General features: G+C 38.7%; 1 protein-coding gene and 1 long non-coding RNA gene across 4 annotated transcripts in view; one reads left to right on the top strand and one right to left on the bottom strand.

The window, feature by feature from the left end:
* The window catches only part of atrip (ATR interacting protein), a 39057-nt gene extending 31199 nt beyond the window's left edge, over positions 1-7858 (top strand). For 2 of the 3 annotated variants that reach the window (XM_078543320.1, XM_078543321.1), the window contains exons 15-16: positions 2717-2969; positions 6663-7858. In XM_078543320.1, coding sequence (XP_078399446.1) covers positions 2717-2969; positions 6663-6736 — 327 coding nt within the window. In that variant the 3' untranslated portion in view covers positions 6737-7858. Of the gene's footprint in view, positions 1-2716; positions 2970-6662 lie in introns of those variants that run through there. The other variant, XM_078543322.1, reaches the window with a different exon arrangement.
* LOC144681619 (uncharacterized) overlaps positions 1-13523 on the bottom strand; it is a 324557-nt gene that overhangs the window by 244524 nt on the left and 66510 nt on the right. The gene's annotated exons all lie outside the window — the stretch shown is intronic.

The raw sequence follows: 13523 nt of genomic DNA, 5'->3' as shown, positions 1-13523 counted from the left end.
AAATGATTTGAATATTTATAATAAAGACTCAGCATTTGTCTAGTTGGTCTGAAACAGACAGCCTTAAGAATTATTCAAAATTGAGAACCGACGATATTGTTTGTTCAAAGCTGATTTGGGATATAGTACAAGTTTAGTATCAGGACGAAGCAACATCTGTTTAACTTAGACATGGTAGTGTCAAACTGGACAATAACTGTTATGCTGTGTCCATAGAGTCATAGAGGTCTACAGCACAGAAAAAGGCCCTTCGGCCCATCGAGTCTGCATCGTTCAAACAAGTACCTAACTATTCAAATCCCATTTTCCAGCACTAGGCCCATAGCCTTGTATGCCATGGCATCGCAAGTGCACATCCAAATACTTCTTAAATGTTATGAGAGTTTCTGCCTCTACCATCCTTTCAGGCAGTGAGTTCCAGATTCCTGCCACCCTCTGGGTGAAAAAATTCTTCCTCACATTCCCTCTAAACCTCCTGCCCCTTACCTTAAATCTATGCCCCTTGGTTATTGATCCCTCCACCAAGGGGAAAAGTTCCTTCCTGTCTACCCTATCTATGCCCCTCATAATTTTATACACCTCAATCATGTTCCCCCTCAATCTCCTCTGCTCCAGGGAAAATAACCCTGGTCTATCCAATCTCTCCTCTTGACTAAAACTCTCCCACCCAGGCAATATCCTGGTAAATCTTCTCTGCACTCTCTAGTGCAATCAAATCCTTCTTAAAATGCGGATTCCAGAACTGCACGCAATACTCTAGGTGTGGCCTAACCAGCGTTTTATACAGTTCCAGCATAACCTCCCTGCTCTTATATTCTGTGCCTCGGCTGATAAAAGGCAAGTATCCCATATGCCTTCTTAACCACCGTATCTACCTGTCCTGCTACCTTAAGGGACTGGTGGACATGCACACCATGGTCTCTCTGATCCTTGATACTTCCTAGGGTCCTACCTTTAATAGTGTATTCCTGTGCCTTGTTTGTCCTGCCCAAGTGCATCACCTCACACTTATCTGGATTAAATTCCATTTGCCACTGATCAGCCCATCTGACCAGCCCGTCTATATACTCCTGTAATCTTAGGCTATCCTCCTCGCTATTTACCGCCCCACCATTTTTCGTGTTATGTGCAAACTTACTGATCAACCCTCCTACATTCAAGTCTAAATCGTTTATATATGCCACAAACAGCAAGGGACCCAACATCGATCCCTGTGGAACCCCACAGATATCCAGTCACAAAAACACCCCTTGACCATCACCCTCTGCTTCCTGCCACTCAGTCAATTCTGGATCCAATTTGCCAAATTGCCTTGGATCCCATGGGCTCTTGCCTTCGTTATCAGTCTCCCATGTGGGACCTTATCAAAAGCCTTGCTAAAGTTCAAGTAGACTACGTCAAATGTATTGCCCTCATCTACACACCTGGTCACCTCTTCGAAAAATTCAATCAAATTGGTCAGACATGACCTCCCCTTAATAAAACCATGTTGACTGTCCTTGATTAATCCCTGCCTCTCCGGGTGTAGATTAATTCTGTCCCTCAGAATTACTTCCAATAGTTTCCCCACCACTGAGGTTAGATTGACTGGCCTGTAGTTCCCTGGTTTATCTCGTCCTCCTCCTTGAATAACAGTACCACATTGGCTGTCCTCCAGTCCTCTGGCACCTCTCTTGTGGCCAGAGAGGTATTGAAAATTATTGCCAGCGCTCCTGCTATCTCCTCCCTTGCCTCACTCAACAGCCTGGGACACATTTCCCCTGGACCTGGAGATTTATCTACTTTTAAGCCTGCCAGACCACTTAGAACCTCCTCCCTTTCTATGCTAATTTCTTTAATTATATCACAATTCTTCTACCTGATTTCCATACCCATGTCGTCCCTCTCACTTGTGAGCACCGACATAAAGTATTCATTTAGAACCCTACCGAAGTCTTCCGGCTCCACACGCAAATTACCACTATGGTCCTTAATGGGCCCTACTCTTTCCCTAGTTATCCTCTTATTCTTAATGTACTTGTAAAATAACTGAGCAGCCCTGCCATGCCTCTAGTTGAAAAACAAAACCCTTACTTTAAGTTAAATACTGTAAAAAAGAGGTTAAATTAAAAACGTTCAGTGTCAGGCCCGTGACTCCGAATTTAGGCTACCATTGGATTATCTCTTGTGTCAGTTTGAAGAGACAGTATGTTTATTCTGATGCTACGTTTGTTGTATAAATATTATCTTAGAGTGTTCTCCCCTATGGGCAAAACATTATTGGAGATTTTATTTTTGTGCCTGTAAAAAGTTCACCAAAAGATTCAAGCAATTTTTAGGTGGCTTAGTTCCTCATGCAGTTAGGCACTTGATGTCCAATGATACATTTGTCTGTTTAGTTCCCAGAGCTGTCAGTCATACAGACTTATTTGTTTCTATTTTGCACCTTTTACATCTGTTTTCTGTGCATGCAGACATCGCAGGCAAATATTTCGTTCTAGTGTCAGCCTTCAATGATTTCTCTTTCCAGAGAAGCGTGACATGGACGGGAAAAAAAATGCCATTGTCTAGACCATACTTTTTCCATGCTGGAGAATGTGTGCTTTTCAAGTGTACATTTGATAGAGTTGAAAATTCAGTTGGCAAGGTTTCTTGTAATGTCACATTCATTGTGAATAAGGAAGAACTAACCATGGTAAATACTTTTTATTTTTTATGCTGCTTCTGTTACATGCAGGTCTTGAAGACTTTAATAGTCATGTTACATCGACAGTGGCTTACTGTTCGAATATCCCAACAAAATCTTTCTTCACCGAGTAATGAAGCTGTGGTGCAGTTCCTGAGAGAAACTGTTTTGCTGCTGTACAGCCTTTCACAGAGGGACAAAAATTTTACAGACCACTGTTTAGATGTGCTACATCTATATGATCAAGTTATGCATGGAATCAAAGCTATTTTTAAAAAAATACCAGATCTAGAAGAAAGTGAAGGTGAGAGGTTTGTTGTAAATTTGCACTTTGATTTATTTGATTCCTAAAGTGTGCATAAGAACAGAAGTACTTTCAGGAAAACAAAAGTGCAGTGGGCCAAAATAAACCTGTCTCTAATTCATAGATCAATGCTTCCTAATCAACTTCTCACCTAATCCCAAAATCCTTTCTCAATACCACATTTATTTTTAGAAAATGTTTGGTAGTGATCTTTCTATCTAGGGTGTAAGATTATGGAGGAATAATGGGGAAAAAAAATACTTTGAACAGTAGAACTGCTCAGGGCCAGTTCTTTACAAGGAGCTGAGTATAATCCAAATAACCAGAGTCATAGAATTATAAAAGTTTACAGCATGATTGAGGCCATCATATGCTGGCTCTTTGCTAGAGCAATTGTCCAAAAATTGAATTTATCAGTTCCAAGTACAATATGGTAGTGAAATATGAACCTGTAATATGAAAAATTGAGAACATCCTCATAGTATTTTTGTTTGTGCAACGATTTTTCTCTCTTTCATCATTCTCTGTCTTCCTCTGTTAACGCCACCTCTGTGGTACAATTGCACGGGCACTGACAGCATTTCCAGTACTTCATCCAAATGGCCATTCCCCAAAGAGCTTGACAGGCAATTTTGAAGGGTTTGTATCCTGTCCTCCCCGCTGTCCACATATTGTGCACTTTCCAGAATAAGTCATGCAATATCACTGAAGATCAAGGATGATTTTTTTTTCCTTCCTAACCTGGGGGCCAGTGGGTGCTGAAGCCAATCGTTATTAGCTATAACTGGCTGGTATCAACAAACATAGCACAGACAATTGAACACAGAGCCTTGTGGTTTGTAGGATTGTGTCTTCACAAGTCCATTTGTCTAAACAACCATAACGGGGATATTTTCCAGCTATTTTAGTGCCTTTTTATGTTACTGAACTTCCATATTGCTTCCAGTCAGCTTGTTGTACTAAGAAGATGGATTTTGCAATAGTAATCTAATACTTGTTCTATATTATAATTTGTGGTTAAGTAATAAAACTTATGTCAGTTTGGGAAGCAGGGCTGTAGAGTTGGTTGAACCTCAGGGGTTTCTCTGTCGCACAAGCTTGAAAACTTAGGCATAAAACTGTTCAGAGGGTATAAGTGTAACATGACAAGTTTATGCATGCAACTCGGGGTTGGATTATTGTTTATTACGAAGTTAAATAAAGCTCAAGTCTTTCGACATCAGAGTTTTCTCGTTATGCTTTTATTAAGCTTGACGTGAAGAAAAGTTACACCAGCAGAGTGTAATCGCTCATAATCACGTGTTCATTGTTCATCAGCTTCAGATACCCTCCAGGTATTACACCAGGCATCTCTTTGGGTATTGTACCACTAAAAACGAAACGTAACAGCCTATTTATACGTTAGTGGGTTCTGCCCAAATCCCTGATTCTCCTCTATTGGCTCCCACTTGCCACATGACATTATTATGTGCTACCCCTTCAGTAATTTTTCCTTCATGCCTTGATTTGCCTTTCATGCTTCAACATTCCTTACTTTTTTGTTTTGATTGTACGGAATCAATCAGTAATTATGTTTTGCTTTCCTATTGTCTGCCTTTCCCTCTTCGGCTATTCTTTTGCACTGCCTTGCCGATCTAATCCTCATTTCTCCAGACGTTCACTTCTCGTATTATCTTACGCAGCAGACATGTCATGATCAATATAGCAGCTAGCACCATCAGTCAAGTAACCCATCTAGGCCAGAGATATAATTCTGCACTTGTCACTATCTCTCATCATTCATGATTTCCTAATACCTTGATTATTTTCTCTGTGTTATTGTCTTGTGGTATGTACATGATATATTTTTGTGAAGTTCTTGTTCTTTGGTTTATGGTTTACAGACTGGAGCATGTGTATTTCCCAGTTCTTGTGAGCTGGAGAAGCAGATTATTTTATATTCTTTATAACAAATACTGAAAATATGTCTTAAGTTTCCATAATCGAATTCAATCGAATTGCTACTAATTGCATTGAACTACAAACATCTATTGACATCATAAAATCAGTTCCCAGTGTACCGCTCCTGTCATTTGTTCGCATTGTCATACAGAGTTTACCTTACATTCCATATCCTACACTGATAGTTGAGCTGAACCTAACAGGGAGCTTATCACAGCTTGCACTATCATAACCTACTGAAAGCATGCACTTCTCTCCAGGAACAGTGTGATGCTTGAGATATGGAGTATGAATGATGGACACTGCTGACCCTGTATCTGCAAGAATAGCCTGTTGGCCCCCATTAATGACCGCCTTTGCAACTACTGCCCCATCTTCAACCTCCTTTCCTATCCATAGTCCTTGAATGTGTTATCATCTCATGAATCCACACCCATCTTTCCCAGAACTCCATGATTCAATCCCGCCAACCACTTTTCCGCACCTGTCACAGCACCAAAACGTTCTTATCAAAGTCAAAAATGACATCCTATGTGACTGTGACAAAGGTAAACTAACCCTCCTCGTCCTTCTCGACCTGTCTGTAGCCTTTGACAGGGTTGCCCTCAACATCATCCTCTAAAGCCCTGCCAGTGCCCTTCAGCTGGGTGGGGCTGCACTTGCCTGGTCCCATATCTAATTGTAGCCAGAGTATCCCTTGCAACGGCTTCTCTTCCTGCTCCTGTACCATTACTTCTGGTTTCCCCTATCCCAAGGACCTATCTTTGGCCCCTCTTATTTCTCAACTAGATGCTGCCCCTTGGTGACACCATCTGAAAGCACAGCATTAGTTTCTACTGACAGCTGACGACACCCAGCTCTACCATACCACCACCCCTCTTGACTTCTTCACTGTTGTTAAATTATCAGATTACTTGTCTGACATCCAGTATTGGTGAGTATAAATTGCCTTCAGTTACATATTGGGAAGGCTGAAGCCATTGTCTTCTTTCTAACGAATGCATTCTCAACAAATGGCTGTCACATTTATTGCCATCCCTAGTTGCCCTGAGCAGGTGGTAATGGGCGACCTTCTTGAATCACTGCTGTAGCAGTTTGATACTGAGCCACTGGCTTGCTCAGCCACACCAGAGGGCCGTTGAGAGTTAACTATGTTGCTAAGAGACTGGCGTCACTCACTTAGGTCAAACTGGGTAAAGTTGGCAGATTTCGCCCCCCCTGCCCCGCCTCCCACCCCCCAAAGAACATTAGATAATCTGTTGCATTTTTACAATAATCCAACAGCTTCATAGCACCTATTGGCAGTTTTTGTCAAAAAATGAATTCAAATTCTCAAACAGTCAATGTAAGATTTGAACTTGCATTCAAGTCTGTTAATTCCTTGTCCGGTAGCATAATCACTACACTACTGTACCTGAGTATTGCATATAAACAGAATAAATGGCTTAAAATTGTTAGGAAACACCTGAAACTATGTTCACATGAACAAAGTTGCAATTGATCATTATGTTGCTGCTTTACTTAGCTGCTTCATAAACTGTGTTTCGTCAACTAATGCCCGGAATCATAGTTGGCTAGCACCAAAATCATGAGTTCTATTTTTAGACAACTGCAGAACTGATCAAAACTCCTCCACCCTCTTTCTAATGTTCAGGTGAAATGCTTCATATTACGTTTTTAAAAAAAAGAGTATGAGAAGTCTTGCTTTGCAAAAAATATATACTATCTTATTTATACTAAATCTTATTTCAGAACTAGCTTTGGAAGAGCTTTGTTCCCACGAGCCAGAAGTCGAATATCAGGAGCTAGAAACTGATGTACCTTAAAGCACCATACCCAGGATTGAAGAAACTTCATCAGTTTCATGTATTTGTGCAAAACACTGATGACTACATACTTGAATGCACCCACTTGTAGTCTGATTTAACTGAGCTGATCTTCTTCCAAGTTATTTTCACTGCGAAATTAAATGTCAGGAAAATAATAATGAATTGGTTTTAAAGAACTGGTTTGAAGGGTTTCATTGATGAAATAGATGCAACTATTTGTCTTTGTTTCACCAGTTGAAGCAAGAATGAAAAGTTTAGTGGTTAGTAACTGCATCCACATATCTCACAGCTATCACTGTCATTAACAGTCATTAAATGTCACCTTTTGCCGTTTTAAAATGTGAATATATAACTACTTTTTATACACTTACAGTAGAATTTATTGTTTATTAACAGTGGGCTATGTAACCCAAGAGTGCAGCAAGAGAAATACATGTCAAGGGGTTTATTTTTTGGTAAACTACTGAACCTCAGCTGGATATCTGTCCCATATGCATTTTTTAAACGTTCAAAAATTCGCACAAGTATGCATTTTTGTTTGCGTTTATTATCACGGAAACAGAGGTATTGGAATGCAATATTTTCAGATTCCATGATGCAATGCTCTGCAGGCTGAGTTCAGAATACTTAACAGCATATAACAAAAATGGCAAATGTTCAAAACATTCAGCGAGTCAGGCAGCCTCTGTGGAGAAAGGAAATAAGTCACTATTTCAGGCCTTGGGCAGAAGTGAAGCGTCAATTTTTTTTACTATCTCCACAGTTATTGTCTGATCGGAGTGTTTCCAGCAATTTCTGCTATTCTTTCAGACTTATAGCATCTGTGGCTTTTGTATATCTGTGTGTTGAATGAATGTGGCGAGTTATAATTTCATCAGCCAATAGCTTGGGTGACTAGGTCCAAAGAAGTTTGAAAATGAAACATTGTCGATTGAATGTCCATTCTTGCGGAATAAAAATACTTAATTTGTAGGTCTGTTCAGATTGATAACTGAATTAATGTTTTTGTGCTGGCCAAATATTGGGGATCACTGCAACTTCAGATGTAAAATATTTTCTGAACTATTTGTACAGTTTTGTTTTCTTTACAATAAATGTAAAATTCTAAACATTTTATAATTGTTTTGAATTTCTCTTTCAGCATAATGTACATTTTCCCGGTCCTTTAACAGCCAATTTCAAGAAAAAGTATTGTATCTTATAACAAGTTTTATCTTGAATTCTTACCCAGGGTTTTCTTCTGCAGTATAGCAAATTAAAAAAGAAATCTAGAGGTTACAAAGTATTGCAAAATAGGAATATTTCAGTAGTAGGAATAATTGTTCAGTGGAATTTTTGAACTATTTTTAAATGTCATAAATGCAGTAAAATTATTTTAGTTACATTGGTTTTGTGTTAATTGGGCCAGTTAATTTTGATTGTTTATTCCATATAGCCTTTAAAACTTACAACAGACACAGCTGGAAGTTAAATAGCTCCAAGTTTTTAAGTTATCATAGAATGATACAGCACAGAAGGAAGCCATTCAGTGGGAAGAGCATAACAATGTATGTTTAATAAGGAATGATGAATCTATCCAAGTCTATGACTTTATGGAGGAGAGAGAAAAATAAAAATTCAGATTAAGATGAAATGCCAGAAATGAATGTAATGAATATTACTAAAATGCTGCTGTGAAATAAAACTGGGGGCTTGCATTTCGCCTGCCAAGCATCAGGAATATTTGCAAACTATTTGATAATCAATTGTCAATTCAAACTAGTTATATTGCTTTATATAAAAGATTTTTAGTTATGAAAACTACCATGGTATTCATTAATCCCACTATTTGGATCAGTTAATTGTAGAAAATGATATTAACTCTGCAAGAAGGGAACACTAAGGATAGTGGTTCAAGGCACTATAGAAAGGCAAATTGTTGCTGCAGTATTGAGGGATTCAGAGGTCATAAACTGTAACAGCAAAATTTTTAATGATTCATGAATGACATTTGTACTTTGAAGTTAGTCACAATTCATTTTTAGGTGATGAATTTTGGGGTGGGGAGCAGGTGTGTTACAAATTGATGCTTCTGTTTATGATTGTTGTAGTAAGAGTTCCATTGTCATACGAGATTCACTTTATTTGCAACATTCGAACAATGCTGAGGAAAGGTTTTTGATATATTAGGGAGAAATTCTATAAACAATATGGTAAAAATTTACTTGTCCTTTAAATTTTTGTTTTATTTTCTAAGATTGGTTAGGTTGTGAATTTCAGTTACTGCTTTCTCCTTTGTATTCCCAAGTGCTATTCAATTTCAGCACCACCTTGGAAGGCATCTTTATCAAAGATGACCTCTATGCTTACAGATGACATAGTTTCCCATAAAAGGTAATAGCAACTTGTGTACAAAAATAGTTGCTGTGACACTGTAAATAATGTAACCTAATTCAGGTTTTTTGTCTTGGAGGGGAAGACAAAGTAGATGTTAAATATTTTGCTTTGCCACCTCATTAGTTTTTCTATCTTATGATTATAATTAGTGAAATAACTTCATTTATGTATTGGCATTGGTACAAATTGTGAACAGGCTACATATATTTAGCTGTGCTACATTATAATCCTAAAGGATCTTTACAATGGTGCCTATTAATAATTCCATTATATGTTAAATTACTTTTTGACCTTGGGGCCTTCTTGGGCATCACTGGAACTTGACAGAGAACAATATTCATGAGCATGTTTCTGGTATGCTACCTTGGGTTTCTTACTAAAACTGGTAAATTCATGCATTATCAATCTGATATGTTGGAAAGATGATCATTACATATGTTTATTTTTGCATTAAACATACAGTATATTTGCATTGCTAAATTGCACATTGTTCCAGCCATTGCTCTTCCAAAGTTGCATTTTTAACAAACTTGCAGAAAAGATGTGAAAATGGCAATTCACTTTCAACATGACTAAGTCTGAGGTGGTGCATTTTGAGGAATGCCGAGACCATGTAATTCTTGGAAAACAAGAATCTAATTGAGGTAAAGGTACAAAAGGGTCTAGGGGTGCAGATTCACAAATCATAAAATGTAGCATGCAAGTTAACAAGGCCTTTCAAGTGCAAAACATAGGTTCATGTCTAGAGGAATAGAAATCAAAAGTAGGGTAGGCATGTTAAACTTGTACCTTGGTTTTGGAATATGGTGCACAATTCTGGTTTCCATATTACAGAAAAACTATACTAGACTGAAGAAAGTTCAAACGTATGATATAGATGATACAGAACTATCAGAATACAACTATTTGGAAAGGCTGGTGCTCTTTTCACTAGAAAAGAGAAGGCCAAGAGGTAACCTGATAGAGTTTTGATAGGGTAAATATACAGATATTTCTGTTTATGGTGGAGTCCAAAGTTAGGGGGTATAAATATAAGATAGTTATTAATAAATCCTGTAGGGAATTCAGGAGAAACATCTTTACTCAAAGTGCAGTGAGGATGTGAAACATACTACCACATGTAGGAGTTATGATGAATAGCATTTATGCATTTAAGGGAAGCTAGATAAATTCATGAGGGAGGAAGGAATAGAAGGATATTTTAATAGTGTTAGAGGAAATAAGGTGAGGGGAGGCTCATGTGGAGGCTAAACTCTGGCACAGGCTAATTGGTTGACCAGCCTGTTCTGTATACCAGCATTTAAATTAAATTATGTGAGAATATATGACCCCAATATAAGCTTCATCAGCCAACAAAATTCCTCAGTGTAGGAAGTGTGATTTTGATGTACACTGACTAATGTGCTACCAACAGAAAGGAGTGCAAGTTTTTGAGCTGGAAGCTAAAAGTGGAACTGGACCAAGACCAGATGATTACCCTCCTTAGATTGAACTGCAATATTATGCAGTGTAATGACATCTATTTAAAATGATCTAAAAACTTTCAAGCCTCAACAATAAGCGTTTTTTTTAGTCCTGTATATAGATGATTGTTCAGAAGTTGGTTTGTAGCAGATCATAATTTTTAAGTGTTTTGGTAATGGAGCTGTAGATCAGGGGTTTTCAACCTATTTTTGTTTAAGGTATCCTATAATGTGAAATTCTATGGGACCCCAACCCTCTCTCCCTTCCTCCCCTTCCACCATAAAACAAAAATGAAAACAAAGTAAAACCCTATTGAATGAATTAATGAAAATGCAATCTTTTTTATTATTTTTCATTAAATATAAGAACAATGTATCTTGAAAAATTGGGTACAATAAAATACCTGAAAATTGTGCAGAACTCTTTGGGGATGCTTGCAGAACCCTTGAGTTCTGGGGAACCCTGGTTGAAAAACACTGCCATAGATAAATGTATAGAATTATAGACAAACTGTATTGCTTATTATCTGTTTCTATTTTGTATAATTTGTAGCAAATCTCCAAAGATTAAGAGCAGTGGAAATTCTGCAACAAAAAAAAAATTCCCTGTAGCAGCATCTGTACATTTGAACCCCAACCTTCCTGTCTAAGAAAGGCTGACTATGCATATCCCAACAACATTTCCATTACTCAGTGTCTTTTGTAATTGAGCTGTATCTGGATAAGACTCTCCAAAGTGCAGCTGAAACATATGTGAAGAAGCTGAACCTCTTCCACATAAAGCATATTTATTCTCCAGCAAACATCATTGTAAGTTTAAAGCAGTGATTTTTAAAGCTTTAAATATTATTTCCTACTATTCAAACTTTAACAAGGCCTAATTTGTTTTTTTTGTCATTAATTCCTTAAAAATACAATGAATTGAGCATGTATTGGATTTATTTCCAAAATTAATTATATTTTAAAAGTGTAATTAGATTTCCAGATTATTCCGTCACAAATATTGCTTGCTCGCTCATTCTTGCACATATTTACTTTTCCAGTACAAATAGCCATTCTACTTCCTCCTCCATCTTAACCTCCCCACCTCCAATTCGGTTTCTGCTTTCTCTTCTGATTTTGCTGCTTTCTGTCAGGCAACCTTGCGTTAATTCATCCAATTGACAGTCCTTCTTGTGTGAGCATAGGTTGCATGTCCAAAGGCTATTCAACTAGGCCCCAATCACCTATCACCTCTATTGTCACGCTGACTTGCATTGGCTCCAGGCCCCACAATTCTAATTCCTGTGTTCATGACCTCTCCATATCACTGTGATTTCTTAGATCTCACCCCAAAATTTGTTGCTGTTGCTACATTGACACTGCTGCATTCATGGCCACCTTTTTCTTTCTCTGGTTTAGTCAATTTCAATCCATTGCAGATGCTTGCCTCCTATTCCTTCCTTAATTAAATTGCGGACTAATTGCTGAGATGAAAACAAATAGGATCGAAAGCATTAATTTGTCACTCTGATAGCCACATAGTCCTAGAGGAAGACACAATGGGCAAAATATTGAGCTTGGCGGGTGCGCGCCCAATCTGGGTGAGCGTAAAATGACACATGATGATGTCGGGCAAGCATCTCGATGACATTGCGTAATCCCGCGATATTTCGTTCGGTGGCCGCGTGTCAGAGTCGGCAGTGTGCCCACCGACAATTAAAAGGTCTATTAAGGCCATTAACAATCTAATTAAATTCAGACCTACACTGCCCATCCAACCTTACGGTTGGCGGGCATGGAAATACGGCAAGTGGCCTTTGCACTTTTTAGGAAACCTCATCCACGGGCGGGATGAGGTTTCCTAAAGCAAATAAGAATATAATAAAAATTTTACACTTGAATTAAAAATATGCCCCTGCTCATGTGACAGAGTCTCACGAGGGGACATATTTTATGACATTTTTATTTTGTGCATTGTTTTTTCAAAGATCGCTTCATCTCCTTGAGGCAGTTTCGTGCCTCGGAGATTGAAGCGCTCTTTCGCGTGCATGCGCGAAGTTCACGCTCGGCCCACTCGCCCTCCTCCCCCCCGCCCGCACAGGCAGCGCTCAGCGTTGCAGCTTGCGTTCCATGCTGGGCAGGCCTTAATTGGCCTGGCCGTGTAAAATCACAGAGCGGTGCCAATCGGGGCGGCAATCGGCTTCCTGACCCCTCCCGCCGAGCACCCCCACCAAGGGCAAAATCCTGCCCAGTGTATAGAGAGCTGGGAAGGGCTTGAAACATCAGGCAGTTCTGACATTTGAGGACGGGCGGGGGGGCCATAACTTTTGACAAAATAATTTAATTTGCCCCAATACTTACTACTCTGTGTAGTCCTAAATCCTAGAAAGTTCACAGTATATGATTAGCCTTAATTCGAGAATCTAAGAAATAGTTTGGAGTAATTCAACAATTGACCCATCTTACCTACTTCTCCAAGGATATTTCTTTTTCAGACTTCCCTGATGCCTTAACTAGAGTGAATCGCTAAGCTTTATAGATCAGAAAGGCCCAGGTTTGTCTCTTGGTTAACTAATCTCAAAAGAAGCAAAAGGAACACTACAACTGGCCCCATCACCCGAGTTAGTGAAGGGGAAATCAACCCAGGATTCTTGCTCTTGTTTGCTATCCAGTGACTTCTGCTGAGGATGTTGGGCGAGGACAAAATTTGGCTGAGTTATGATCCTTTATAAATAATAGGAACTTGACAGTGCCTGGAGTTCAGAGAACCATACCTTAATAAAGACGAAGGGATAGGTAAAAATTGTCAGAATAAAGCTTGAAAAAAATCAATTTTCTGGAGGAGTTTAGTTGATAGCAACTACATATTGCTGTTTTATCTGATACAAACTACAGTTTGTGCCATATGGCTCATTTGCTGCACTATGGACTTTTATTCAGATTGTGCAATTTATAAATGTGCA

The sequence above is a fragment of the Cetorhinus maximus genome, chromosome 6 (genome assembly GCF_964194155.1).
Source record: "Cetorhinus maximus chromosome 6, sCetMax3.hap1.1, whole genome shotgun sequence".
NCBI classification, from domain to species: Eukaryota; Metazoa; Chordata; class Chondrichthyes; order Lamniformes; family Cetorhinidae; genus Cetorhinus; species Cetorhinus maximus.
Note: the sequence above shows the minus strand (reverse complement) of the source record. Positions and strands in the feature narration are given on the sequence as shown.